The sequence below is a fragment of the Alternaria rosae genome (genome assembly GCF_020736505.1).
Source record: "Alternaria rosae strain MPI-PUGE-AT-0040 chromosome Unknown BKA58scaffold_4, whole genome shotgun sequence".
NCBI lineage: Eukaryota > Fungi > Ascomycota > Dothideomycetes > Pleosporales > Pleosporaceae > Alternaria > Alternaria rosae.
This window is the reverse complement of record NW_025763573.1, coordinates 969,927-992,611: the sequence shown is the minus strand read 5'-3', so window position 1 is coordinate 992,611 and position 22,685 is coordinate 969,927. Positions and strand designations below refer to the sequence as shown.

Below are 22,685 nucleotides of genomic sequence, written 5' to 3'. Positions count from 1 at the left end.
GGTACAAAAATCGAATATATTAAAGGTTCACAAAGCCAAGGAGATGTTTTGTGCAGATGATCGCAACACCATCGACACCCTTGTCAAACATGTCACAGTTGCCGAGGTCCCATTTCAGCCACCACAGTCATCCAATCTTTCAACGACACAATGCCACCCAACCTCGTCGTATCTTCCTGTGACGTTTGGTAGGGATGATAATTGCGTTCGAGATGGGTGAACTTATAAGGCACTGTTGTCTCCTCCCAAGATGCGTATAACAGCAATTTCTACACGAGCAGATCAAGTTCACTGCCCACGAAGATGCGCTACACTTCTATTGCTCCTCTTTTGGTTTTTGCATTCTTTGCCACCTCTTCTGCGCAAGAGGAATGTCCTGAGTTGCCTGATAGCGGTGTGGAGATCGGGGAGCCGGTTCCAATTGTTCCTGGCGATGTCCCCAGAGGATGTTCCGACTACGAGATTCTCGTTGGTAAGCTACAGTTGAATAACCGCGAGTGTCTCCTGCAACATTGACCCCTTATTGTTAGCTCGCGGAACCAGCGAGCCTAGCTTTCCAACCTACGGCATCATCGTTGGTGACCCGGTTGTGAGCAACGTTTCAGCGGAACTGTCTGGAGTACAGGGATATCCGGTCCAGGTACGATATCCAAATAGTGCTTCGAACATGGCATCACCAACTGAATTTCTCTCAGTACCCAGCCAGCTCGCAAATCATTTCTGGTGGGAGGCAAGGCGTCGATGACATTGTTCAGCGCTTGACGTCGCGGTCTTCCGCCTGTCCCAATCAGACCTTTTCTCTGGTTGGCTACTCGCAAGGTGCAAGCATCATGCACCGAGCTGCAGACAGACTGCCCACTTCTCTATTCCCCAAGATCAAGTCGGTTGTCATGTTTGGAGACCCAAATTTGAGGCTGGGCGTAATTGGTGACAAGTTCCCCAATGGTCTGAAGGCAAAGGTGCTGCAGATCTGTGCAAAGGGCGATCCTGTAAGTCTATCAATCGTACTATTCAAGGGTGGGAAAGAGACCAAGCTGACCATGGAATGTAGGTCTGTGACTCTGGGTCTTGTCAGTTTTATCACTTGACCTACATCCGTCCCGAATACATTGAAGGCGCTGTGACGTTTATCGTGAGGGCTTTCAAGGGTATGACCCTCTAGAGCGGTACTGGTGGTTTACTGGTCTGTGGACGGTTGCTCTGATAAATCGAGGCAACATCCGAGGTTGTTGGATGACTCAAATGCAGTTAAACTGCGCAATATATGCAGCGGCCGCGACGATTACAAGCTTCAGTGAAGAGCTTGAAGGATAATACTAAAGGATTGGTGATATACAAACGTACATAATCTGAGCCGGAGTGGTGACCTGTCAACGCCAATGCCAACGCCATCCCAACGCTGAATCGGAAAGTGGCGATAGTAACCCAGAACAAACGCCGTTTAAGAAGAGCGACTCGTGATATGAATGCCATGCCCCGAAAAGCGTCTTAGCTAGCAAGTTCCCCAATCACACCAGCCACGTAGCACAGTGCCGAGGCCCAGATCGCTGTTTTGACTATACCAGCTGCTTTCCTACCCTTCTTCTTTTCTTTGATCTTTCGTTCGCTCTGATCTTGTTCTATGTTACTCTCTTGATTACTGACTGCTCGCTCGGCAGCCTGCCTGCGCTCAGTAAAATCTTTCTCAAGTTGCTCTTCGCTCTCTTCTGGCCCAACGTAGCCGGTAGGCGAAAGGCGTGCCGTTCCATCTATCGGATTAATGTAAGTTCTTTCTCCTGTGAGGCCAGCGTCCTTTTTGTGCTCCGTTGCGATTGATAAATCGGCCGTTTGGAAGGGTTTGGTAGGCGCTGTGGAATTGAGACCGCCGCGCAAGACGAGCAAATACTTGTTCGCTTTGACGATCCCAGGGCCGTTCTCAATGTACGGAATGAACTTCGCAGGCTCTTCAAGGGTTGATAACGCTTCGTGTAGTGGTATCAGAGTAGGGGCCTTGTGGGGTTCCGTTGTTGTAGAGGTGGTCAGCGAGAGCTTGCCGGTATGCGGATCGTGTAAAAGAATTGTGTAGATCGTTGGTGAGCCCGTTTCGGTCAAGCATGATGAGGCGCCTGACTGGGCTATCTCACCAACAGTGTCGTCAGTGCTCGGTTTCGGGTCTGAAGTGGCATGTTCGGTAGATGAAGTAGTGTGAACAGCCGCAATGGTATCCTGTGTAGTTTCTGGTGCAGCATCGATTGCTGTGACTTCTTCTCCGCACACGATGTCTGCGGCAGTTGAGCCACTGGCTTGATACGAGGTGTCGCCCAACGTAGGATCATCCTTCAACATGTCAAGCTTCTTCACATCATGATCTTCAGTCAGTTTGCTTTTCCCAACCGGACTGGCCTGCTGCTCGTGATCAAAGGCGACAGGACCAGACGTATCTTCATTTGTCATTTGCATGTTATCAGCCAGTTGGTCGTCGTCACGTTCGTGGGTCACCTTCACGTCGGCTTCTGTTGTGCCTATCTTAGATGGCGTCTCACTCTCTAAGCTCTCCAGAACGGGTCCGAACGGTCTAAACAGGCTGTGTGCAAGAGGCCCTCGCTCTTCAAACGGCCTGTTCGGTGTTGCCTTCGGCACACGCGCGTATCCATCATCTGAGAGCCCACGCATAGCGGATTTCTGTGCGTCGACCTCATGGGCGAGACGTTCTTCAGCAGCTACCTTGGAACGGAGCTGGGCTTTGTCGGCATCACTCATAGCGGAAGACATATTGGTACGCGATGACTGCTCATGGTCCTGCGGGAGTTCCAGAGTTGGAGAGTCTGTGAAGATCTTGATATCCTCCCAGAGGTGCGGTGCCACGCTATAAACGAGCATGGCACGCTCCAGCAATCGAGCTAGAGCCATCTGTGTGTCTCTAAGAGTTAGCAAACTGTTCGCAACAGCTTTGTAGTTTGCAAGCATGCTTTGATCGATTTCCGGGTCCTCAAGGCGAGCCTGTAGACTCCAGATGAGATAACGTGTAAGGTGAGCGTTTTTCTGGGTGATCTTCGAAGCGACGCTCAGTCGCCTTTTGAATGCTGGTGAGACGTTCTTTGCTGCGTCCGAGTCGCCGAGGTCTTGGAGCAAGGCGTATGCCTTACTAAGGTCGTTGTCTGTGCTCTGGTACCGGAGACGCAGTTCCTGGATTGCTCTTACTTTCTTCGGTGTCAATGAACGAAGCTTTCCAGTTCCTGAGCGTTGTCGGAGAGTGTTGATAGCAGAGTCCAGGAGGTCCTCATCCGCTTTCATACGTCTCAAGAGAGGTTTAGATGCTGGAATATCAGCCTCCAGGTCTTCGATCACTTGCTTCATCGTCATGCGACCCTTGCGAATACGTGCCAGGATTTTGTCGAAGAACAGGCGGGTTTTCTTCGCATCCGCTTCTTCGGTCGGGTCTTGCCAGAAGAGACTAGAAAACCTAGCACCACTTTCTTCGAGCCAGGACTTCATCCGCTCGACGCTCGACTCCAACTGGCTTTCATCTGCTTTGTATGGGGGTTCGTCTGTGTTTTTAGTCGTCTTGGGCTCGCTGGGTTCTTGCGAATCTAGTGAACTCTCTGGCCGCTGCATTTGCCGTTCGATTCGACGGACGTATTGGTCATTGATTATCTTGGACTCAAGCATCGGATCAATACCGGTGTTGGCCTTGAGGGTACTCTCAAAAGTGCTCTCCAACCTAGCCCGTTCAGCTTTTCTACGTTCTTCATTCAGGACCTTACTTCTTTTTGCGGCCATGTTCGCACGGATATCGTCTGCACTCAAGAAGTCTAAGTCGTCTTTGGGCAGCTGGCTCAAGATTTCCGACGTAGACCTCGCAGATGTGGCGCTGCCTTGTAGGGTAGGTGTCTCTTGCGGTGGGAGGTGTTCCTGCGTCGAAGATTGATTTGTGGGTAGCAGTCCCGAGCTAGGAGGAAGAGACGGAAGGGTTTCTTGCAGATGTGTTGCTGAAGAGAGCTTGTGAGTTGCCTCAGTCGAGGACGCCGACGCAGGAGATTCGTCGTCTGCCTTTGTCATGGGCACAGGGTCAATATCAGGCTTTGCTATGACCTCCTTTGGTGTCCTCCTTTGCAGCGTAGTTTCTCTCCAACTGCCTGCCTCTGTCGTGCTCTTGGTTTGCGCATCCTTGTGTTCAGGCTTCTCTGTTAGGAAGCGATCCATGAAGGAAGTCTCTGTACTGGGTGCAGCCATGCTGGATTGTTCGATCTTCTTAGCCGCATCTGTTCGCGTTTTCGCAATGTATTCTCCAAACGACTCAGTGCTCTTCGGTCGCGTCGGCTGCTCGTGTTCGTATTTCCGCGGAACGCTTACAGAAGCTGTGGAACTGGGTGCGCTTGGTGCAGGTTCGGTCAACACTTCTGAATGGCGGCCAACAACCTTGACATGAGATTGCTCTCGCGGTCTCCTCGGATCAGAGGGTGATTCAATGCCAGTCGGGTCATCAGGGAGCAGTCTTGCCCGGAATGACGGTTGTGGAAAGTGTGGTTCTCTTTCCCTACGTGTATCGCGCTCTTCACTATCAATGTTGACCCGTCGTGGGTAGTTCGGGTCGCTACTGCCACTCTTGTCTTGCTTCGACGGCGACGCGTCACCGTCATGGCTCTCCATCTCTCTCAGCATCCACTTGGGAACGCTATTAGCAAGCCATTCCCAGTCCCTCTGGCCCTTGCCGCTCAACCTATCGTTGCTAGCCCCGAAGATGGCTTCGTATGGGTCATTCATGAGTTTCTTTCGCCACTGCTGGTATTGCTCTAGCTGCAACCATTCCAAGTTGGACATGCTGGATGGACGTTTGTTGCCATTGTTGTCCTCGTGCTGTGCTGATTTGGAGGGCGTGCGGGAGAAGCATCGTGTGCGCAGGGCAGCGTCGTCGGAGCGGAGGATTCGTTGCGCATAGCGTTGGAAAGGAACGAGTGTCGGATCCCGGCGCCACCAAGTCATGTTTGAAGTCGTCGGTGGGATCGAAGGGAGACGAAATACAGTAAGCAGGCTGAGAACCCTAGCTCTGGATCTTGTCAGTAACAAGGGATTGCATGATTCCAAGCAAAACATACCAAGATATCTATCACAGGTCTGCTGTCCAAGGCACCGAGAGCTCCTCGGAGCTAGCCTAGGTGAACAATAGTGGTTACATCAATAGCCGGACAAATGAGGTTGGGGGTGGTGGCGCACTCAAGAGACGAGAGCAATTCTGTCAAGAGCGTGTGAAGAAAAGATATAGAACACGCAAAGGGAGATGGAAGGCGGCCAGGCAGCCTTCAGGGAGTGATGGCGTCGCCATATCCCCGCGTAAGCTCCGTGCCGCTTATCATGTTTCGCGGGGTATGATCCCGCGTGACCGCTTGTTCGCGTCACCATTTCACTGGTCCCGATCGTCCAGAACTGCTTGCGCCACATGAAACGCTTTTCCTTTTTGCTGCAGATGGTATTGCTGATGGAGTCGTTGTGCATCGCCTTTGGTTGATGGATATCAGTGAGGCTTGACGCGTACCAAGTCGCGTCTCTCATGCGACGCCGATAAGGCGATAAGGCAACAACGCTACGCCCCATCGATTTCGATCTCTGAGGAGCCTCTCATTCTCAGTACCGAATGCGCGATGGGAACTTTCATCTACTTCTCATGATATTCAATTGCAATATTCACCACATCTTGATCATCGATAGCATCGCTCCAATCAAGATATCTACAGATCTGAAGATTGGCGCGCATTCATCATCCCCGTCTCGGCATGGCACCCAATGTACTCGAAGAGTTGCTGGTCTGGCTCCAGCACGTAAACCTCATGGAACAAACGGAGAGATAACACATTGTTCAGCTTTTTCGCATACATCAGGAAGCCTCCGAAGATGTCGATATGTGTCTGGTGGCTTTTACTCCAGTACTCGAGCGACGACAGGTCATCGAAACAGCCAAAGCCGAACGTTCTTTCACGGTTCGCCTCGAACGACCTTGAATCCACAACGTCCCACAAATTCATCGCATAACACCCAACCTCGCGCCCTTCATCACGTAGAAACCTCATGCCCTCGACAAGCACCGGATGCATTGTATCGAGGTAGAGTTTGCGCTCTTCGGGTAGTGTGTCGGACCAATCCTGACCCGATCGAATCACGCACAGATTGGGCTTGCCAGATATACGGACACGTTTTGAGGCATGTCTGTCATCACTCGAGCCATTTGCGCGGCCATCCTTAGAGCCCCATCTGTTGCCTTCGAGTTTGTTGTCTTGAGCAGCCGCCAAGCGATCCCGCATGCTACCCCAATACGCGTGTTGTTCCAACTCGCCCGAAATCCTCTCTTGCATGTTGGCCGCTCCTTCTGGATTCTCAGGGTTTGAAAAAACCGTTTCAAAACGATCCATCGTTGGACGCAGAATCTCCTGGAACCAGCCATGCCCATCTCTTTCCCTGTCTGAACTCTGCCACCATGCATCGAACCCAGATTCCTGTTGCCAGCTTCTGTGCAAGTCTGCGCTGCGCCAATATGCGATTACAGCGATGCTATAGGCTCCTCTTTTGTCGATTACGGAGGTTGTTTCCCAGAACGACGGGCGCTTCGACTTTGGCCCTCTACTTACGAACTCCTGAAGTTTGGTAATGGCTATGCCGTCGTTCCCGGTAACAGAGGTATACTGCGCTCCCATCATGGCCATGACGAGATCGTTCATTTTAGCCTGGAATCTGGAGCAATATGCAGGGAAGGGCGGAATGTAGTTGGGCGGCGTGCTGACCGGGCATGCTCTCTCCCTGCGGAGGTGCTCTGGAATAGACTGCTCTAGCATCTTCAAACTTCTTCAATCTTATATCAGATCGCGGGGAATGTTGCCGTCGCGCTCCTCGTTCTTGGTCGCTGTGCGCAGAAGAGGTGTCACAGGACACCGTCTACTGAGTTCCATCTAAGCGCAGATCATGCTACCCGCTTCTCGCAGTCCCTTGAGACGGCACGGGACGCTGTGCAGCAAGGGCCTAGGTTCACAAGTGTCTAGGTGGAGCACTGAAGAAGGGCCGGACCTCGCGCTAGGCCTGTCACCTTTCCGTTCGTAGACGCTTTAGGACTGAAGTCCGGGTGTGCCCCCAGCATTATCGTTCTTTTTTTCTGTGCCTAGAGAAGCCACTATACTGACAGTGACGTAGTATTTGCGCATATACGCTTCTGCAGCGTTGTCGTTTGTGAATCTGCCTAGCTAGGTACAAGTCCAAGATCCCATTTGACACAACCCTATCTGCGTGTGCCGCGCGCCGCTAAGGCATGAACCGCCAGGTACGGCTAAAGACTGTTTGTCAGCCAGACGCCTTTCCAGTTTCGTGTCTAGCTATATCTCATTACCTTCGGACAAGATCGTAAAACATCAAAAAGCAAATCCGCAACCAATCGCGCGACGCTGTGATAGGAATCGGGCCGTTAGATCTTCACAGCGATCTTGGTAGCCAGCACCGTGAGATCACCAAACTACCACAAAGATGATCATTCGAGGAACTGCGGCAACTTATTGCGCCCGGTGGATTTCTCATCCAAAAGGACACCCACACCAATCGCTTTGCACCGTCATGGATCACCTGCGCCCGATTGGAAGCCTTGACTGTCGTCGTTTATCGTATAGCTTTCGTTTTTCGGGCATTCCTTTTTGCGTTGATACTCAATGTCAAGCGTATTGCTGCTGGACGTGCCCTAATCTTGCGCAAGAGGACCCTCACCCGTCGATGCTTACCCTGCCAGCATGTATAACCCTTTCACGACTGAAGCATGGACCGAATACGCAATTGGTATTGTCGTTATAATACTTCGAATTACAGCGCGTTGTTGGCAGGTTCGACTACGCTGGGATGGAGATGATTACTTCGCCGTACTCTGCGCCTTCTTCTTTACCGCTGAACTTGTCATGCTGGAGCTCATCGGCCAGAATGGATCTATCACTGGAATGAACAATGAGCTCGCGTTGCAACTTACACCTGAGCAAAGCCAACGTATCACTGTGGGTAGTAAATACCTTCTCGCAGGGTGGATACTATATACGACCCTGATATGGTGCTGTACGTACTGCCATGCGCAATACCTTGATAATGAGCACTCAAGGCCATGCGGCCATACTAACAGGCTGGAACCGCAGTGAAAGCTTGTATGCTGTTCTTTTACAGGAGACTCACGTACGCATACTTTACTGTATTCGATAGATCTCCGCTGATAGCAACAGGCTCAATCTCCAGCAACACAATCTCGTCAAGACCACTGGGGTAGTCTGCATTTTGGCATACATCGCTACCATCATCGTGTTTCTCACACACTGTCACCCGATCTATCGATTATGGCAAATATATCCATATCCAGGTGATGACTGCGCGCTCAACATATCCAAGTACCTGGCTTTGGTCGTCACAAATATAACGTAGGTAGCCTTGAAAATGAGCCTGTCCACTTCTGCACCATACTCATAATCATCCAGCACCGATCTCATGATTCTGTATATCCCGCTGCCTCTACTCTGGAACGTCCGGCTACCTTTAAGAAGTAAGCTTATGTACGGAATTTGGCTATGCACCGGCGTTTTCATGATGACAGCAACACTGCTCCGCTGCATCCTGTGTCTTCAAGACGTTTCCCAGATCAACGTTGGTACCATCTGGTCAATCCGCGAAACAGTATGCTTCCTACATCCTGATACCCTTATGGCCTTACTAATGTTTGCCATAGTTTGTCGGGATCTTAGCTGTCAACGCACCCATCCTCAAGCCCTTTCTGAGTAAAGCCAGGAAGGCTATGTCATCGATCAAGCCATCGAATGAGAATTCTGGCCAAAATCTGCCGGACAGCCTTCGTTTATCGCATGTTGAGAGAAAAGGAAAAAGGAGGACTGTACATGAGATCGATAACATAGACATGAGCATGAATGGAAGCGAAGAGCACATCGTGAGACAAGGAATAGATGAAGGAAGAGCGAGCAGTGATATCAGTTCGAGGGATGAGGGTGATGCAGTTTAGACTCGGCATTACGTAGAAAGCACGATTAATTGCTACGAGTCATGAGCCTGTCAGGAGAAGCTGACGCATGGCATAGGTGTAGCGGCGACGCTGATCAGACTGCTGCAAGTTTGCCTCTCTCCTTCCACCAATGCTTCCTATAGAGTGCTCTGTCATTAGATTGTATCTACCGTGACATAATGTACCATACGAGTGGTTTTGCCCAAATCCTTATCACCCGTGCCTGAACAGGCGTCGCATTAGCCGCAAGAATGTTTTCCAGCGTTAGTCGGTCATGAAGCCGAATGTAGCCGCATGAAGGATAGCTAGCAACAGGAAAATGTTCAGTGTTATAACGTGTAGCTGTAGAATATATTTGCTGGCATACAAATGCATGAACATGATAGCAATACACTCTCGCATGTCCAGTCTGCTCTGGCTCAGTTCTCATCTTCCAGTAACCTCCTCTCTTCGTCAACAACTTCAGCTTTCTTATCATTTTTCCCACTCGACCTCTGCAGACTGACCGCAATCGCCGCTCCGATTATAAGCACGGCTCCCACCAAGCTCTCAGCAGGCGGGGTAGTTCCCCAGATTACCTTCTCGACAATAAGCGCGAAAACAAGTTGTAGATAGGTCAAGTTTGTTGCTCTTCCTCCCTTTTCCCTCTGCAGGCCTTCCGTCAAGAGAAACTGCAACAGAAACCCAAAGAGCCCAATTATGGCGATCAATCCCCACTGGCCAAGCGTCTTGGGCATGACAAAATGCAACGAAGGGTGGCCCAAGATGAGCACGAACGATGCGATCGTTGCAATGAGAGAAAAGTAATTCACCGAGATGAGCGAGTGGGCACGCTTGCCGATCACTCGGATAGTTGCGTAGGATGTCGAAGCGCCAAGCGTGCCTAGAATTGCGATGAGGATTGCCAGAGCGCGTTGTTCGGCAGTAGTTGATGGTAATGGTGCATGCCCGTCCGAGTCATCGGCTATTGGCCTTAAGTGAGAAGCGGGAAAGAGCCATGGTGGTCTCGCGACGAAGAGAACGCCGCAGAATGCGACGAAGCTGCAAAGCGCTTCTTTCCAGGTGAATGGCTCGTGTAACCAGATGAAGCATACAATGGCTGTCATAGTTGGGATTAGGAAAGTTATTACTGTAGCGTCTGAGAATTCAAGCCAAGATAGAGAGTCTAAGTGGTATTGTTAGCTGTATTCCTGTTCGGTTTCATGACCCCACCCATGCAGGTCACAATCTTATATGGAGTTGACTGGGAGGAATTGCAGAGGGAGTTGAACTTACAATACAGTCCAAATAGACCGACAAACCCTGCAGTACCTCTCAGGATAAGCAGTCCCTTGATGCCTTTCTGACCAAAAGGAAAGTCAGGCACCGCGTGGTACCAAGAGTAAATCGAGCAGATGATCGTCGTGCATAACATGCGAATGAAGATGATTTGCAAAGCGTGGAACTCGATCGATGGGTCATTCGCGAGCAGTTTGGCCGCTGTGTTCATCTAGTACTCATCAGTAAGTGGCATGGTCTGCGGCATGCAGTCATTGCACACAAGGAATGAAGCTTACGACAGATCCGCATGTCTGCGCCAAGAAAACTAAGAATAACCCGAAATTCCGACTGTAGAATGACTTCAAGCTCTGCGATATTTTGCTCCATAACCCTGGCTGATTGGCTTCCTCGTCCGTATCTTGCGCAGAGCCTGAAGCTGCAGATGGTAGGCGTGGTAGGAAGTTTACTCTTGAGCGTCCTGGGGACGACGGTGGGGTGGCTATGGTGCCATACGACATCTCGGACCTTTTGTCGAAATACTTCAGATTGCAAAGTTGAAATGGAAGGGCAGATGCCGCTACAATGCGGAGCAAAAACCTATTGTCCGGTGACCCACTAGTGGGTCCCTCATTAGTGGCCGACCGGCTGTAGCCCGTGTCTAGCCTTGCTTACTTCAGCTAGAATCTTCTCAAGCATGCCACAAGATTGCGAGTGCAACATCAAGCTCAATATTACCGACAAGTTTTGAGATTTTTGGGAAGCAAGTGTAGTTGCAAGTAAACATGTGAATAAAAACGAAGATACTTGGGGTTTGCAAAATATGTATAAGAAAACAAAGTCTCACGTACTACCCCACCCAGCCAGCACCTTTTTACCGGACGTTGACCTAGGAAAGGTACGCTGCATCAACCCAGCTCTTGTAGTCGCTGCCCAGAACAGTGGTAGGGCTAACGGCGGCCGAAAGCTTCTTTGAGAAGGACGCCCTGGTACCCTTGGATCCATCGCCAGTGTTTGCGTACTCGTTGTATGTGACCTTGTCAGTCCTGGGGTCATCGGCGCTCCAAACTTTCCATCCCGCGGCATTGATGACACTAGTCATGCTGGTCTTCTGGAACACAACACGAGAGAAGTTTCTCCAAGGACGGCCGAGGTAGTAAGCACCCGCGCTCACCGTGTTACCAGGAGCAGCAGCGATCTTCGAGTTGTTGATAACATAATATGAGGGATTGGAATCCGAATCACGACCGTTGGCAGTAATGTAACCCAGCGACGCTGTGAGGACGCCGAGAGAGCAACCATCAAACCATGCTGTGGCCTTTTGGCCGAAGATGAAGTCAGTCGCTCCCTCGATGTAGGATTTGGCGTAGACCTGGCTACCCTGCTGGGCGAGGATGGTGTCTTGGTAACCCTTGAACTGGCATCCGTAGTAGCCTTGCTTATCGGCATAAGCACTAAGGGCGAGAGCTTGCGAGCCCTGTCCGCGTGTGTTGACCAGGTTTATGTTGTAGACCTTCAGGTTTGGCGTCCAGGCGCGGAGTGTAGCAGTTTCGTCGTTGTTGGGAGCATTATCTTGACTTTTGCCCTGGGTGATGGTCACGGTGTTGCCGGTATAGCTGCTGGTATCTGTCGTTTCGCCGTACACGGTCAGGGCCGACTTGAGCGGCTTGATGTAGACTTGCTCCTTGTAAGTACCTGCAGAAATTGGCGGCACAAAGTCAGTACGTGTCTCACATGGAATGCGTGAAGCCAGAACTAACCCTTCGCGATGAAGATGCATTGCGCAGCTGTGCTGGAAGCGCTCAGAGCATCAACGGCGGATTGAACAGTTTTATATTTCCCGCTACCGCCGACAGCCAGACACCCCGCCGGAGGACTTGTACGTCCAGCCCGTGGCGCCAGCGTCGTTGGCGCTGCGAGAGCGGATGCCGCGAGCGTGAGAACGAAAGCGATTGATGGGAGCATTGTGGAGGAAGTAGAACAGAGCCAGAAATGAAAGTTTAAGAGCGAGTGAATGTAGAAATCAGCCTGAAGACGCGCAGTATACATATATATGCAGTGCCTTCAGCATTCCGGCTAAGCAAACTATATTGGGGGACTCACTGGGTCTGACCTAGACCTCCGAGCAGCCGCCTAGCGAGCTAAGGTGTCGTTTCCCCGCTATGAAAGCTGTCGAAACGGGCAAAGCAAGCCATCGGAAAATTGATGTCTGCACCCCAGACGGTGAATCTCTCATCGCGAAACGACTGCGCATGTGAATTGCGCCGGTTGGTGGGAATCTTGTTGCCGTCCGTGCATTGATTTGGGTTAATTATAGCGTGTTACAGAGGGCTGACGGAGGCAGTTTTGAGTACCGAAGTTACGCCGCGTGCGCATCGCATTACTGAAGTTGTTGTAGCTGACGCGTTGTTGGGCACGGCGGACGCGCCTCCTCCTTGCGGGTTGAGGTTTGTGGGGAAGGATCCTGCGCAGGGCCGTGCACTGATCACGTGAGCTGGTGTCGCGCTAAGATCCACACGTTCCAAGCCCAGCAATTCATTCATTGTGCGACGCTGAGACCAATCTTCCGCAGACAGCGCTTTGACATCAGTTTTTCACTTTGGGTGCTCTTGGTTATCGGTATCTGGTCATTCTTTCCCTCGGAATGGCTCCATCACACACAACTGGCAATAGCTGCCAAACAATCGACCTCACAGGCTCCTCTCCAGAGCCGGAACAAAAACCCCAGCAACGATCACAACAGCGGCCACAGCCAAGGCCGCCCCAAAAACTAGTTCAAATGTACCTCAAGCCCGAGCCACGCCCATACGGTATGGCAAACGTCGGGATGGAAGCTAGGCATCCGATGACTTCCGCGCGAAACCCTGTAGGGGCACAGCAGGCGCGCCCTATCCACCCCGAGCATATCAAACAGATTATCGAGACAGCCGACCCGCGTGCTGTGCAGAGGGTGCTGCTCGAGCTTTGCCAAATGTCACCGGCCTTTTCCGGCGCCCTCGTCCGTGGACTTGCGTCTCATTCGGCATCCGCCCAGGGCCTGATCAGCCAACAACGGATGCAGTTGCATCAGCCCAAGGTCAAGATTCCAGATGAGGATGATAGCGACGAACTCTATGAGGCGACGAAGAGGAAGCTCGCGAAGTCTATAGTTCCAACCCCAAATCACAACAGCTTGCCTGCACAATCTCGCGAGATCAGCGGAAGTCGAGCTACATCACGGCCTCATGGTTCTGAGTTTGAATCACGAGTGAAGCGTGAGCCACGTGAGCGCTCAGAGTCGAGTTCGGATGGCGATATGCACCTTCCTGGAGCCTATCCACGCTCAACCACATTACGCACGCCAGTCCGGAAGCCCTCAGGCCAATCATCCTCTGTCAATCAAACACCAAGGCTGTTGACCAGAGACACGCCACGGTCAGCGAGTATCAACAAACGGCCTGCGCCTTTGACAAAGACCTGCACAGTGTGTCACGAACAGATAGTGGACGTGAATGCGCCCTGCGTTACTCATTCTGGGCAGAGGTACAGGCCAAAAGACGGGTTAATAAAATGGGACTGCTGTCACGAAGACATTGATCATCCCGGTTGCGAGTTCTACGGACAACATACGACTGGAGAAGAGCTCGAAGAAGATGCGTTGGTTCAAAGGAAACGACCAAGTGCGTCTCCGGGTCCAAGTCGTGCCACACAAAAGAGACCCAGAGCATTCTAACGAAAATGCCAGGAGTTTGCCAGGTAGCTGGTCACTCTTTACTTACAGCGGGACGCGATAGCTCCACGCATTGGGTACTCTTTTGCGATTGTGCTTTTTGTTCTTCAGTTCCAGGCGCCTTCGGAAGACACTTGGCATATCATTAGTTCATAGGTAGAGGCATAGCGCAGGCGTTTCGTGTACTAGGCAGCATTGATATGGCTGCGGAGATCTCAGGCAGCCGCATTACAAAGTCTTGTGTTCGTCCTTGAAGAACATATACATTGCTAAGCCTGCGTTACCCTTCCTGATTTACGACTTTGGTCTCGAGAACTTCACCATCGTCTCCAGGGCCCAAAACTGTTCATTTTCCCATCAGGAACAGCGATTACTCCCTTCGCTTCTCGTATCCTGGTGCAGGTCCCCCCCAGGAGACTGCGCCTCACCGTTATGCTGAAACCTATGCACACCTCTTCCACTCCTTGATTTGATGCTAATGACGCGACGGCCATTATTTTTGTTGAGTCATCTCATACAAGAAGAAAACTCAACAGGTCTGCAGACTACATTAAGATAAAAACATGCAAAGTGGGTAACCTAACTGCCAATCGTTCAACCATGGACACGTCTCCAACAGTCTTCATTCTCAACTCGCTGCGAGCTAGACAACGACCTGTAGTATTCTGCGAGTGTTATCATTTCAAGTAGGCAATTTGTCAATGGGTTAGCGGATATTACTCATGACCCTGAACGTTATCTCTGAGATGTCAAAATCTGAATCGTTCCTCACCCGTGATGTCATGCCAAGTCTCTTGCCTGCATTATCATCGACGCGCTAACCTCCGTCTCTCCCACTTGTGCATACGCCGTCAGGACGCGATAGAGATGTAACGGACATACGCACTCTGCGTTCCAGGGAACAGAATCCCGAGCCGAAGATGCATTGGTATAAAGCTGGCAAGTTGCCTTATGAGCGTTGCCCCACGAAGCTTGCGCGTTGCACATCATGAGGGCCGCGCCGTTCCTATCGCTTGCAGCTCTTGTCAGAGCGAGTACTGTTTTTCACCTCAACTCTACGTCGTATTATTCCCCAGATCTTACCGCAGCGACGCTTAGCTTTGGCGACCAGCCATGGGCCAATGGTGAACCTTTACCAATCACTTATCTTACTTTTACCGACCCGATTGTCACCGCGGAGCTACTGGAGTTCACGATATCCTCGTTTCTATCACACGACGATGTATATTCGGAATCCTTCCTCCACACACTAGTGCTTGGCGGCTCAAGCACTCTTTCAGACAATGCACATGCATATCTTGGCTCAATCGGGTGCAGCATGATCTATACTGCATTGGACGCTGACGTAGCATCCGGCCCATATCTACTTCACCCATCAAAGGCTATGACCAGAGTCTACCGATTGTATTGGGATCACAACTTCGCTTTCGTGGAGTCGGTCACTGAAGGTCAGAATGGGACTTTCCTTCCTGTCACAGGTTTGGCTTTGGCAGATGCCTACGGAGCTCTTAGTATCGCAGTGCCGTCACGGTTATACTATCCAGCACCCACAGAAGATAAACCGTTATCGGGCAAACGCCTGGGTGTGAAGGATATCTACGACCTGAAGGGTATCCGTACGAGTGGTGGGAACAGAGGCTACCACGACCTTGTGGATCCTGCTCCAGAGAGCGCGGTAGCGTTACAAAAGCTTATCGACATGGGTGCGGTGGTGATTGGAAAGACAAAGACTACCCAGTTTGCGCTTGGGGAACGACCAACAGCCGACTATGTGGATCAGCTAGCACCCTTCAACCCTAGGGGAGACGGTTACCAGCATCCCCAGGGTTCATCAGCCGGTTCTGGAGCTGGACTTGCATCGTATGACTGGATGGATATCGCAACTGCCTCCGATACTGGGGGCTCTGTTCGCTTACCGGCAATGGCGAATGGCCTGTTCGGTATGCGTATCACCAACGCCTCACTGCCACTCAAAGGAATCTTGCCGATCTCAGCAATCTTTGATACGCCGGGCGTATTGGCTAGGTCGGCAAAGCTCCTCCAAGCAGTGCATAGGGTATGGTACCCAGCTAAGGCATACACATCCTATCCTAAGCGAATTATCTTGCCTGATCTGTTTTGGCCCACAGTCAACAGCACGAGTATGCCTATATTTAATTCGTTCATCTCACAGCTAGCTACTTTTCTTGACGCCAATTTGACAACGTTCAACGCCAACGCCAGTTTCAATGCATACGCGAACATCTCTGAAGGCATAGCATCCTATCTCGGCTCTACATATTCCAACATCACCAACGTGGATCAGTACCGCAACCTTGGTCTACCTTTTAGAGAGCAGTATATTGCCAAGTTTGGCAAAGCCCCCTACTGGAATCCGCAAACACGAGCGCGATGGAATCGGGCCGCCACTTTGCCAACCTCTAGCTATACCACTGCTATGGAGCGCACGCACACCTTCCAGACATGGTTTCGAGACACGCTGACGCCATCATGTGAGTCAACGTTGGTGCTGTACCCTATGGGTGCCGGTACAGAAGACTACCGCGACATCTACACAGCCGCTCCAGGTGGTATATTTGCTGCTGGACTACCCGGCAACCAGATGTCAGTTCTGGCTGCGCTACCCGACTACACGGTGCCAATTGGCGAACGGGCATTTCTCAGCAGGGTTACTGAGCGAAACGAAACGCTCCCCGTTACCATTGGCATGGTAGCTGCGGCAGGTTGCGACCACATGCTCATGAATCTGGTTGCTGAACTTGCTGACGTTGGGATCATTGCGGAAAGTGTCAAAACCGGGTCTGAGATATACTAGGGAAGGCAGGAGTATACCCATGGGGCTTAATACACCGAGAACCCGAAGTACGTGCCTGTGCGACCTGCGCATTCAACAATTCCACATCACAAGACCTGCACCGCTTGGCTTTGATGCGTGTCATGTTTTCCTACCTTCCGAACATATCCTTGCTGTGATTGGCGGACTAAACTTCTAGATTTCCTGTCGATCACCAAAGTAATCTAAGGTGTCATCCACCAGCAGCGCACTACGAACTCGCTAGCTGATCTTGCTGCTTTGGCGCATACCGCGCGGAGCTTTCATATGACATCTCTTTGCCTCAGTCTCTGACATTCTTCTACTCCGTGTTTTCTTCGCCTCGAAAATGATTCTTTGTACTGTTCTGCCCCTGCTAATATCCTCCGTTGCCGCTCTCGCTTTTCCGGGCGCAGAAGGCTTTGGGCGAAACGCTGTCGGCGGTCGTGGTGGCACCGTCTATGTTGTGACAAATCTCAATGATAGCGGTGAAGGGTCTCTCCGCGAGGGAGTTTCTCAGAGCGACCGCATAGTCGTGTTCTCGATAGGTGGTTTGATTAAGATTAAAGAGCGTATGGTCGTATCCAAACGTGTGTCTATCCTTGGGCAGACAGCACCAGGCGATGGTATCACAGTATACGGGAATGGGTGGAGTTTCAGCAACGCCGACGATGCGGTCGTCCGGTACCTGCGCATCAGAATGGGAAAGGGAGGAGACAGCGGAAAAGACGGTATAACTATCGCAGAGGGTAAGTCCTGGCTGTACGAAGTGCATGTGAGACATGTACTGACTTCGTACTTCTACATCTGCAGGAAGCAACATGATTTTCGATCATGTCTCAGTCTCCTGGGGTCGCGATGAGACCTTTTCGATCTCTGGCAATGACGTCGGTGGTAATATCACCATCCAGAACAGTATCATTGGACAAGGCCTGCAGACACATTCGTGTGGCGGGCTGATGCAAACAAATCTCGGAAATGGTATCAGTCTCTTTCGCAACTTGTACATTGACAACAAGACGAGAAATCCGAAGGTCAAGGGTACCAATGATTTCACCAATAACGTGGTTTACAACTGGGGGGGAGGTGGAGGATACATCGCTGGAGATTCGAGTGCAGCAAGCGAGGCGAATATCGTGGGGAATTACTTCATCAGCGGTCCCAGTACCAGCGTCACGGCCTTTACCCGCGGGAACGATAACTTCAAGGGCTATGTTGTGGGCAACTTCTACGACTCAAATCGCGATGGCACGTTAGATGGAACGGAGCTGAGCGTGTCGTCCAGCAATTACGGCGGCATGAACATCCAAACAACCAAATTTCCCTTTCCAGCGCCCGAGAAGACTCTACCGGCTGAAGATGCGCTGAAGCTTGCTGAGAATTCTGTCGGTGCGAGTAAAGTGCGCGATGTGGTTGACAAGCGACTCATTGAGGAATTGAGGAGCTATGGGAAGACGGGTGAGCTGATCAGTGACGAGAATGCCAGTCCCATGGCTGGGCCGGGAACAATTAACGGTGGAGAGCAATGGGCTGACGCGAATGGGAATGGCATTCCTGATGACGTTGAGGATCAATTCGCAGATGTGGAAGAATGGGCTAACAGTTTGGTACCAAGTGTTTACTAGACAGCAGATCGCATTTGGTAGCACGTATCGCAAAGGCTGATTAGGTTTTTTTTTTGGAATGGTCTGGGTCGTGAATCATTTAATTACTGTAAAGAATGTGTACGTGAAATGAAGTGAAGAAGGACTAAGCACATGCCAATACCGAAAACGCAGCCTGGCTGATAAGAAACAAAGTTTCATCTTTGCATCAAAGACTCTCTCGTAGCCACCTATGCGGAAGCAATTTGAGCCCTCAAGAAGATGGGTGCCTGTACAGCAGCTTCATCCGAGTATAGAAGATGCGCAGGTGTAATGATAAGTGTTCCAGTGCAGACCAAGTCGCCAGTCTCGCAGTAGATCCTAGTCTTACTGGTAGGGAAGCCGGGGATTCTTCCGAGATCTAAAACCTTGTTAGGGACTCTTATATAGTGTGTTGAGAGAAGGAAAGAACTTACTTTGTAGGTTCTTGGTGTAGCCAAACAGCACTACGCCCTTGATCTGGTTCTGCACAGCAGAACTCAGACCAGTAATAGCGTTGGACATGACTGCAGCGCCTTGAGAATATCCACCTGCAGTGATGGGCGTGTTGGGGCACTTGCTCGCAGCAAGGTTGAAGAGACGCTGGGCTTCACGGATGGCGGCTTGAGAAGTACCGGCTGGGAGCGTGTTTTCTGCAATGCCAGCAGTGTATGGGCCGCCTACACCCTGTATCCATGTAGTAGACGCTCCGTATGCGCTTTCGAGAGCACTGGCTGTAAAAGGCCCAACCAAGGCGCCCATGTTGCCAGCTTCAGTACTGCCTCTTGCGAAGATGAAGATGGTCCTTGGGCATGCAGAGCTGCTGCCATCCTCCAGCTCATTGCGAGTGGCACTTGACTGACGGGCCTCGAGTGTAATGGGCTGAGGTGCATCAGCAGCGATGGGTGCAGCCACAGGTGTGGGTGCGGCAAAAACGAGGGAAACCAAAAGAGAAAGAATGGCGATAGACTTCATGTTGACAACTATAGTAGCGATAGGTAATGCCAGATGGCTCTGAGAAGTGAAGTGGTAAAAGAAGGCTGGAAGCTGGCTGTTTGGCTGTGCTGTGTTCCTCCCTGAAGAGGTCTCCTTCCCTTTATGTTCATTCTAGCATATACAAGATACTGGTTCCAAATCCACATCCTTCGCGCCTACCTCGGTATCTAGACTGCCTGGAATCTTGGAGTGCATCCCGAATAGTGGTTGACGGACATGAAGTCCCCAAAAGAGCGCTGTTGCCGTCCTACCAGCTGTCACAACAATTCGTGACATCCTTGGCATTCTTGCTCTTACCTCCATAGGCAAGACCTTGACTTGAAGAGATCTAGTGAGTAGATGCAGAGTCTTTGAGATGACAGAGCAAGAACGGCAGCAGTGGTCCGAAGTATTGTGACACCTGGTAGTCCTTTGTTTCCGAGATCGAGATCTGGTATTGATGTTGACCGTCGAGGATCTGACCAGTAGGCATCATGTTTGAATTTGAGCTTCCTCGGCCCAGGAGATTGCGCCTGGGGTCTCTTCCTGGGCATGCATGTCCGGGAGACATGGATGGAGCTGATGGTGGGATGAACTGGTCGCGTGGTAGTCGGACAAAGATTTGCTGCTAGGTTCATGGGACACTATTGAGCTTTCAGGTCAAGCTCGCAAATCGAAGCCGAGGCACGGTTGAATCTACATGGATGCGATGAAGTCCTACCCTGAGTTGGATGATATCGTGATGTGGGGTGCATACCCCGCACATCCACCATGAGAGCGCGCTAAGGCCCCCAGATAGTGTGTAGCGGGGAAGATACCCGATTCTGACGTTTACCGTCTTTACAGGCGTCGGAAGGTTTGGTGTTGTTTACCTCGCTCCTGTAGGCTAGGGGAAGAACGGCATGGAGGATTGGTACCTTCCACATATAGAGACCGTGCATCCAACGCATACAAACAATACTCTGGTTATCTCTAGGTTGAAGGATCTAGTTCAGGCAGTTCTTCCAAAGAGAATGGGAGGTTAGCGGATTACGGCTAAAATTCCATGGCCTGCGTGGGATATCGCGCGTTTATCCACAAGCTAATGTTGCAGCAAAGCAACTGCCGTATGTACCTTGTTAGGCGTTCTGGTTCGTCGCTTCGGAGGACTCAGTGGTACGTAAGACAGAACCCTGGCGCTGGCGCATCCAAGGATGAAGACGAACGCATAGAACGCCAGTAGATTCTGAAATACGGCCAATGTTATCACGCCATAGATCAATGTACACAACGGCCAGAAGAATTCCGATACGTATGTCCACACGTAGACGGCGGAGTGACAAAGACTCTTCAAAGACATTTGAATGTGTGCTCGATAGGCGTGGAGGTACTCGGTTGTTGTTGGAGGCGCAAGTATTTTCTCCCAGTGTTCTTGTCGCGCTTCGTGTGTCAATGTACGCACGCCAAGAGGCCCGAGCGACCTCCTAGTCTCAAGAAGATGCCTCCATATAATCTTCAGCTGCCTATCCCAGCTATAAGGCTTTTCTTGTTGCATAAATCTCTCCCATTTCTTTACGGTATTGACTGCCATCTCTTCGGTGACCTGAAACCATTCCTTGTGTGCTTTGGTCTCCTTGGTCCCATCGATGCTACCGTGATTTTCGCAATGAAATGGTGCACAGTAGTTCTCCAGATCGATATGCACAAGCTTTTCTAGGCGACCACAATGGTCAATCTCGTGATCTGACACGTGAATCACACTGGGCAGGAAGCTACAGGCTCTTTCGTGCTCAACGATGCGGTCTCTATAGGCTCGTTTCGTCTTTCCGATCTTGTAACCTCTGGATTTGTTGTTTGGGTCACATAGAACATAGATGACCCCTTTCCGGTCGCTAGGAGTCAGCTTCTTGAGTAGCTCTCCATACAAGCTGTCGTGGGTAGATCTGGCAGTCTTCGGGGTCAGGACTTGCGAGAAGCCATCATGCTCTTGATGAGGTTGCTGAGTCGCTTCGGCGTGAGAGGGTGATGGGGAATACCGCACTTCCGACGTTGATAGCCCATCCACTTCAGGACCTTCACTACCATCAAGCCGTGCACGTTTACGTGGGATGCAGTCCTGAGGGATTCGTGCGGCGTCATTGATGATTTGTTTTGGGCGTCCGATGGAGTCAGAGACTATTCGGGACGGCTGGCTGGAACATTTGTCGCGAGTACTTGACGCAGCCAGGCGTTGCGATTGGGGGATGGCTTTGCGAATTGGTGAACCAGGAGAGGTCAGGGTGGGGTCGCTTTGGGTATCCATGAAGCGCGGTCTGGGTAGGGGAGGTTGAATTGACTTGACTTTTGAATTGGTAGGTACTTGTCTTGTTTCCAACTGCGAGTCTTTCCTGAGCCCACTTAGCTTGGAACCCAAAGATTTGTCAAAAGAGGTATCGAGAACCATGTCTGTAAGCAGGATTGACAGATGAAAGACGAAGCAAATGATTGATGTGCACGGAGGGAGGAACTTGGGCTGGATGCCATTTAAACCTATGCGCTGAATCTATCAACGCGTTGCAGAATTACTTCCCCCGCAACTGCAGAGTTCGCATGAACATACGTGTGGCGGTGCTGAATGTCACTGCTGTGCCGCATGCCTGGATCGTTTCGTAGGCTTCATAGCAGCCTCGCATCGGCGGCTGAGCAGAACAACACGGTGAGCACTCTTAGCTCCTAGCACTATCTCAGTCTTTTTGTTAGCATCAACAACAAGAATCGCGAAGAATCACCGTGTGCAGCAGACCAGCGATAGACGCGTTGGTACGGCCCCAAGCAGACTCGTTACCCACGCGCTGCATTACACGTGCATATGCGGCGGCTGTGCCCGTCCCACAACTACTACGAACAGTTAGTGCGGCTGCCTGCGGTATCAGAATCGCTCCTGCTGTACACAAAGCTGCATGTGTCGGAAGCTCGCAGCCTTGCTGCGAACGGAGCCATGTTTCCGCGAGGCAACGGTCGACGGTCATGATTCGCTGTTTTTCGAGGCTAGATGCGCCCGAGACGTTTACGGTGTTGTGGCTGTGGCGGTGGTTCCTATGAAGAAGCAATTTGTTGTTGGGGCGACAGGAGGCAGCGACGTTTCGCGCGTCATCACGCGCTCCTTGGCGACGAATCACAAAGACGAGCCGGGCACAGTAAACGCGAGGTAACAGCACCAAGGTCGTTGGGAACAAGTCGCGCCGCATGCCGCATCTGTCTCTGGGTACTTCCGAAATTTGTACCTTTTCGTGGCATCTTAGCGCAGACGCGTCGGGTACGGGCAAGCAGCGCGATGTCATCGAGTTGTACATC

The 22,685-nt window shown here is 51.2% G+C and overlaps 12 protein-coding genes across 12 annotated transcripts; 5 read left to right on the top strand and 7 right to left on the bottom strand.

Moving 5' to 3' along the window:
• Window positions 1–303: 303 nt before the first annotated feature.
• BKA58DRAFT_400719 (cutinase-domain-containing protein) lies at window positions 304–1,162 on the top strand (the record flags this gene model as incomplete). Its single annotated transcript, XM_046171609.1, has 4 exons — window positions 304–472; window positions 531–640; window positions 696–989; window positions 1,076–1,162. 4 exons carry the CDS (start codon window positions 304–306, stop codon window positions 1,160–1,162), a joined length of 660 nt encoding a protein of 219 aa, XP_046026069.1.
• A 126-nt stretch (window positions 1,163–1,288) lies between these two features.
• On the bottom strand, window positions 1,289–5,358 carry BKA58DRAFT_146986 (uncharacterized protein). The gene is made up of 2 exons (XM_046164700.1): window positions 5,076–5,358; window positions 1,289–5,026 (listed from the first exon to the last, which is right to left on the bottom strand). Exon 2 carries the CDS (start codon window positions 4,960–4,962, stop codon window positions 1,489–1,491), a length of 3,474 nt encoding a protein of 1,157 aa, XP_046026068.1. The 5' UTR covers window positions 4,963–5,026; window positions 5,076–5,358; the 3' UTR covers window positions 1,289–1,488.
• Window positions 5,359–5,705: 347 nt separating this feature from the next.
• BKA58DRAFT_438593 (aldoxime dehydratase) lies at window positions 5,706–6,689 on the bottom strand (the record flags this gene model as incomplete). The annotated part of the gene is made up of 1 exon (XM_046173600.1): window positions 5,706–6,689. One exon carries the CDS (start codon window positions 6,687–6,689, stop codon window positions 5,706–5,708), a length of 984 nt encoding a protein of 327 aa, XP_046026067.1.
• Window positions 6,690–7,739: 1,050 nt separating this feature from the next.
• On the top strand, window positions 7,740–9,248 carry BKA58DRAFT_468265 (uncharacterized protein; the record flags this gene model as incomplete). The annotated part of the gene is made up of 5 exons (XM_046175099.1): window positions 7,740–8,052; window positions 8,130–8,166; window positions 8,214–8,405; window positions 8,463–8,658; window positions 8,711–9,248. The coding sequence occupies 5 exons, from the start codon at window positions 7,740–7,742 to the stop codon at window positions 8,996–8,998; spliced, it is 1,026 nt and encodes a 341-aa protein (XP_046026066.1). The 3' UTR covers window positions 8,999–9,248.
• On the bottom strand, window positions 9,036–10,848 carry BKA58DRAFT_146911 (uncharacterized protein). The gene is made up of 3 exons (XM_046164699.1): window positions 10,555–10,848; window positions 10,274–10,487; window positions 9,036–10,163 (listed from the first exon to the last, which is right to left on the bottom strand). The coding sequence occupies exons 1-3, from the start codon at window positions 10,774–10,776 to the stop codon at window positions 9,418–9,420; spliced, it is 1,182 nt and encodes a 393-aa protein (XP_046026065.1). The 5' UTR covers window positions 10,777–10,848; the 3' UTR covers window positions 9,036–9,417.
• A 296-nt stretch (window positions 10,849–11,144) lies between these two features.
• On the bottom strand, window positions 11,145–12,220 carry BKA58DRAFT_438590 (carbohydrate esterase family 8 protein; the record flags this gene model as incomplete). Its single annotated transcript, XM_046173599.1, has 2 exons — window positions 11,145–11,950; window positions 12,016–12,220. 2 exons carry the CDS (start codon window positions 12,218–12,220, stop codon window positions 11,145–11,147), a joined length of 1,011 nt encoding a protein of 336 aa, XP_046026064.1.
• Window positions 12,221–12,681: 461 nt separating this feature from the next.
• Window positions 12,682–14,460, top strand: BKA58DRAFT_146901 (uncharacterized protein). Its single transcript, XM_046164697.1, has one exon. It carries the CDS (start codon window positions 12,900–12,902, stop codon window positions 13,965–13,967), a length of 1,068 nt encoding a protein of 355 aa, XP_046026063.1. The 5' UTR covers window positions 12,682–12,899; the 3' UTR covers window positions 13,968–14,460.
• A 1,203-nt stretch (window positions 14,461–15,663) lies between these two features.
• BKA58DRAFT_428643 (amidase signature domain-containing protein) lies at window positions 15,664–17,265 on the top strand (the record flags this gene model as incomplete). The annotated part of the gene is made up of 2 exons (XM_046173022.1): window positions 15,664–15,870; window positions 16,138–17,265. 2 exons carry the CDS (start codon window positions 15,664–15,666, stop codon window positions 16,777–16,779), a joined length of 849 nt encoding a protein of 282 aa, XP_046026062.1. The 3' UTR covers window positions 16,780–17,265.
• BKA58DRAFT_146907 (pectin lyase fold/virulence factor) lies at window positions 16,953–18,442 on the top strand. The gene is made up of 2 exons (XM_046164698.1): window positions 16,953–17,525; window positions 17,590–18,442. The coding sequence occupies exons 1-2, from the start codon at window positions 17,126–17,128 to the stop codon at window positions 18,399–18,401; spliced, it is 1,212 nt and encodes a 403-aa protein (XP_046026061.1). The 5' UTR covers window positions 16,953–17,125; the 3' UTR covers window positions 18,402–18,442.
• Window positions 18,443–18,471: 29 nt separating this feature from the next.
• Window positions 18,472–19,373, bottom strand: BKA58DRAFT_456049 (cutinase-domain-containing protein; the record flags this gene model as incomplete). Its single annotated transcript, XM_046174578.1, has 2 exons — window positions 18,472–18,780; window positions 18,836–19,373. 2 exons carry the CDS (start codon window positions 19,371–19,373, stop codon window positions 18,611–18,613), a joined length of 708 nt encoding a protein of 235 aa, XP_046026060.1. The 3' UTR covers window positions 18,472–18,610.
• An 859-nt stretch (window positions 19,374–20,232) lies between these two features.
• Window positions 20,233–21,991, bottom strand: BKA58DRAFT_146887 (T5orf172 domain-containing protein). The gene is made up of 2 exons (XM_046164696.1): window positions 21,952–21,991; window positions 20,233–21,888 (listed from the first exon to the last, which is right to left on the bottom strand). Exon 2 carries the CDS (start codon window positions 21,793–21,795, stop codon window positions 20,455–20,457), a length of 1,341 nt encoding a protein of 446 aa, XP_046026059.1. The 5' UTR covers window positions 21,796–21,888; window positions 21,952–21,991; the 3' UTR covers window positions 20,233–20,454.
• BKA58DRAFT_146882 (uncharacterized protein) lies at window positions 21,945–22,446 on the bottom strand. The gene has a single exon (XM_046164695.1). The coding sequence runs from the start codon at window positions 22,358–22,360 to the stop codon at window positions 22,094–22,096; it is 267 nt and encodes an 88-aa protein (XP_046026058.1). The 5' UTR covers window positions 22,361–22,446; the 3' UTR covers window positions 21,945–22,093.
• Window positions 22,447–22,685: the final 239 nt, after the last annotated feature.

Coding starts and splice junctions, on each gene's coding strand:
- BKA58DRAFT_146907 (XM_046164698.1), top strand. CDS start 17,126: ATGATTCTTTGTACTGTTCTGCCCCTGCTAATATCCTCCGTTGCCGCT. Junction 17,526..17,589: donor CGGTATAACTATCGCAGAGG/GTAAGTCCTGGC, acceptor CTACATCTGCAG/GAAGCAACATGATTTTCGAT.
- BKA58DRAFT_146887 (XM_046164696.1), bottom strand. CDS start 21,795: ATGGTTCTCGATACCTCTTTTGACAAATCTTTGGGTTCCAAGCTAAGT.
- BKA58DRAFT_146986 (XM_046164700.1), bottom strand. CDS start 4,962: ATGACTTGGTGGCGCCGGGATCCGACACTCGTTCCTTTCCAACGCTAT.
- BKA58DRAFT_146911 (XM_046164699.1), bottom strand. CDS start 10,776: ATGTCGTATGGCACCATAGCCACCCCACCGTCGTCCCCAGGACGCTCA. Junction 10,488..10,554: donor CGCAGACATGCGGATCTGTC/GTAAGCTTCATT, acceptor GATGAGTACTAG/ATGAACACAGCGGCCAAACT. Junction 10,164..10,273: donor CGGTCTATTTGGACTGTATT/GTAAGTTCAACT, acceptor AATACCACTTAG/ACTCTCTATCTTGGCTTGAA.
- BKA58DRAFT_146901 (XM_046164697.1), top strand. CDS start 12,900: ATGGCTCCATCACACACAACTGGCAATAGCTGCCAAACAATCGACCTC.
- BKA58DRAFT_146882 (XM_046164695.1), bottom strand. CDS start 22,360: ATGACCGTCGACCGTTGCCTCGCGGAAACATGGCTCCGTTCGCAGCAA.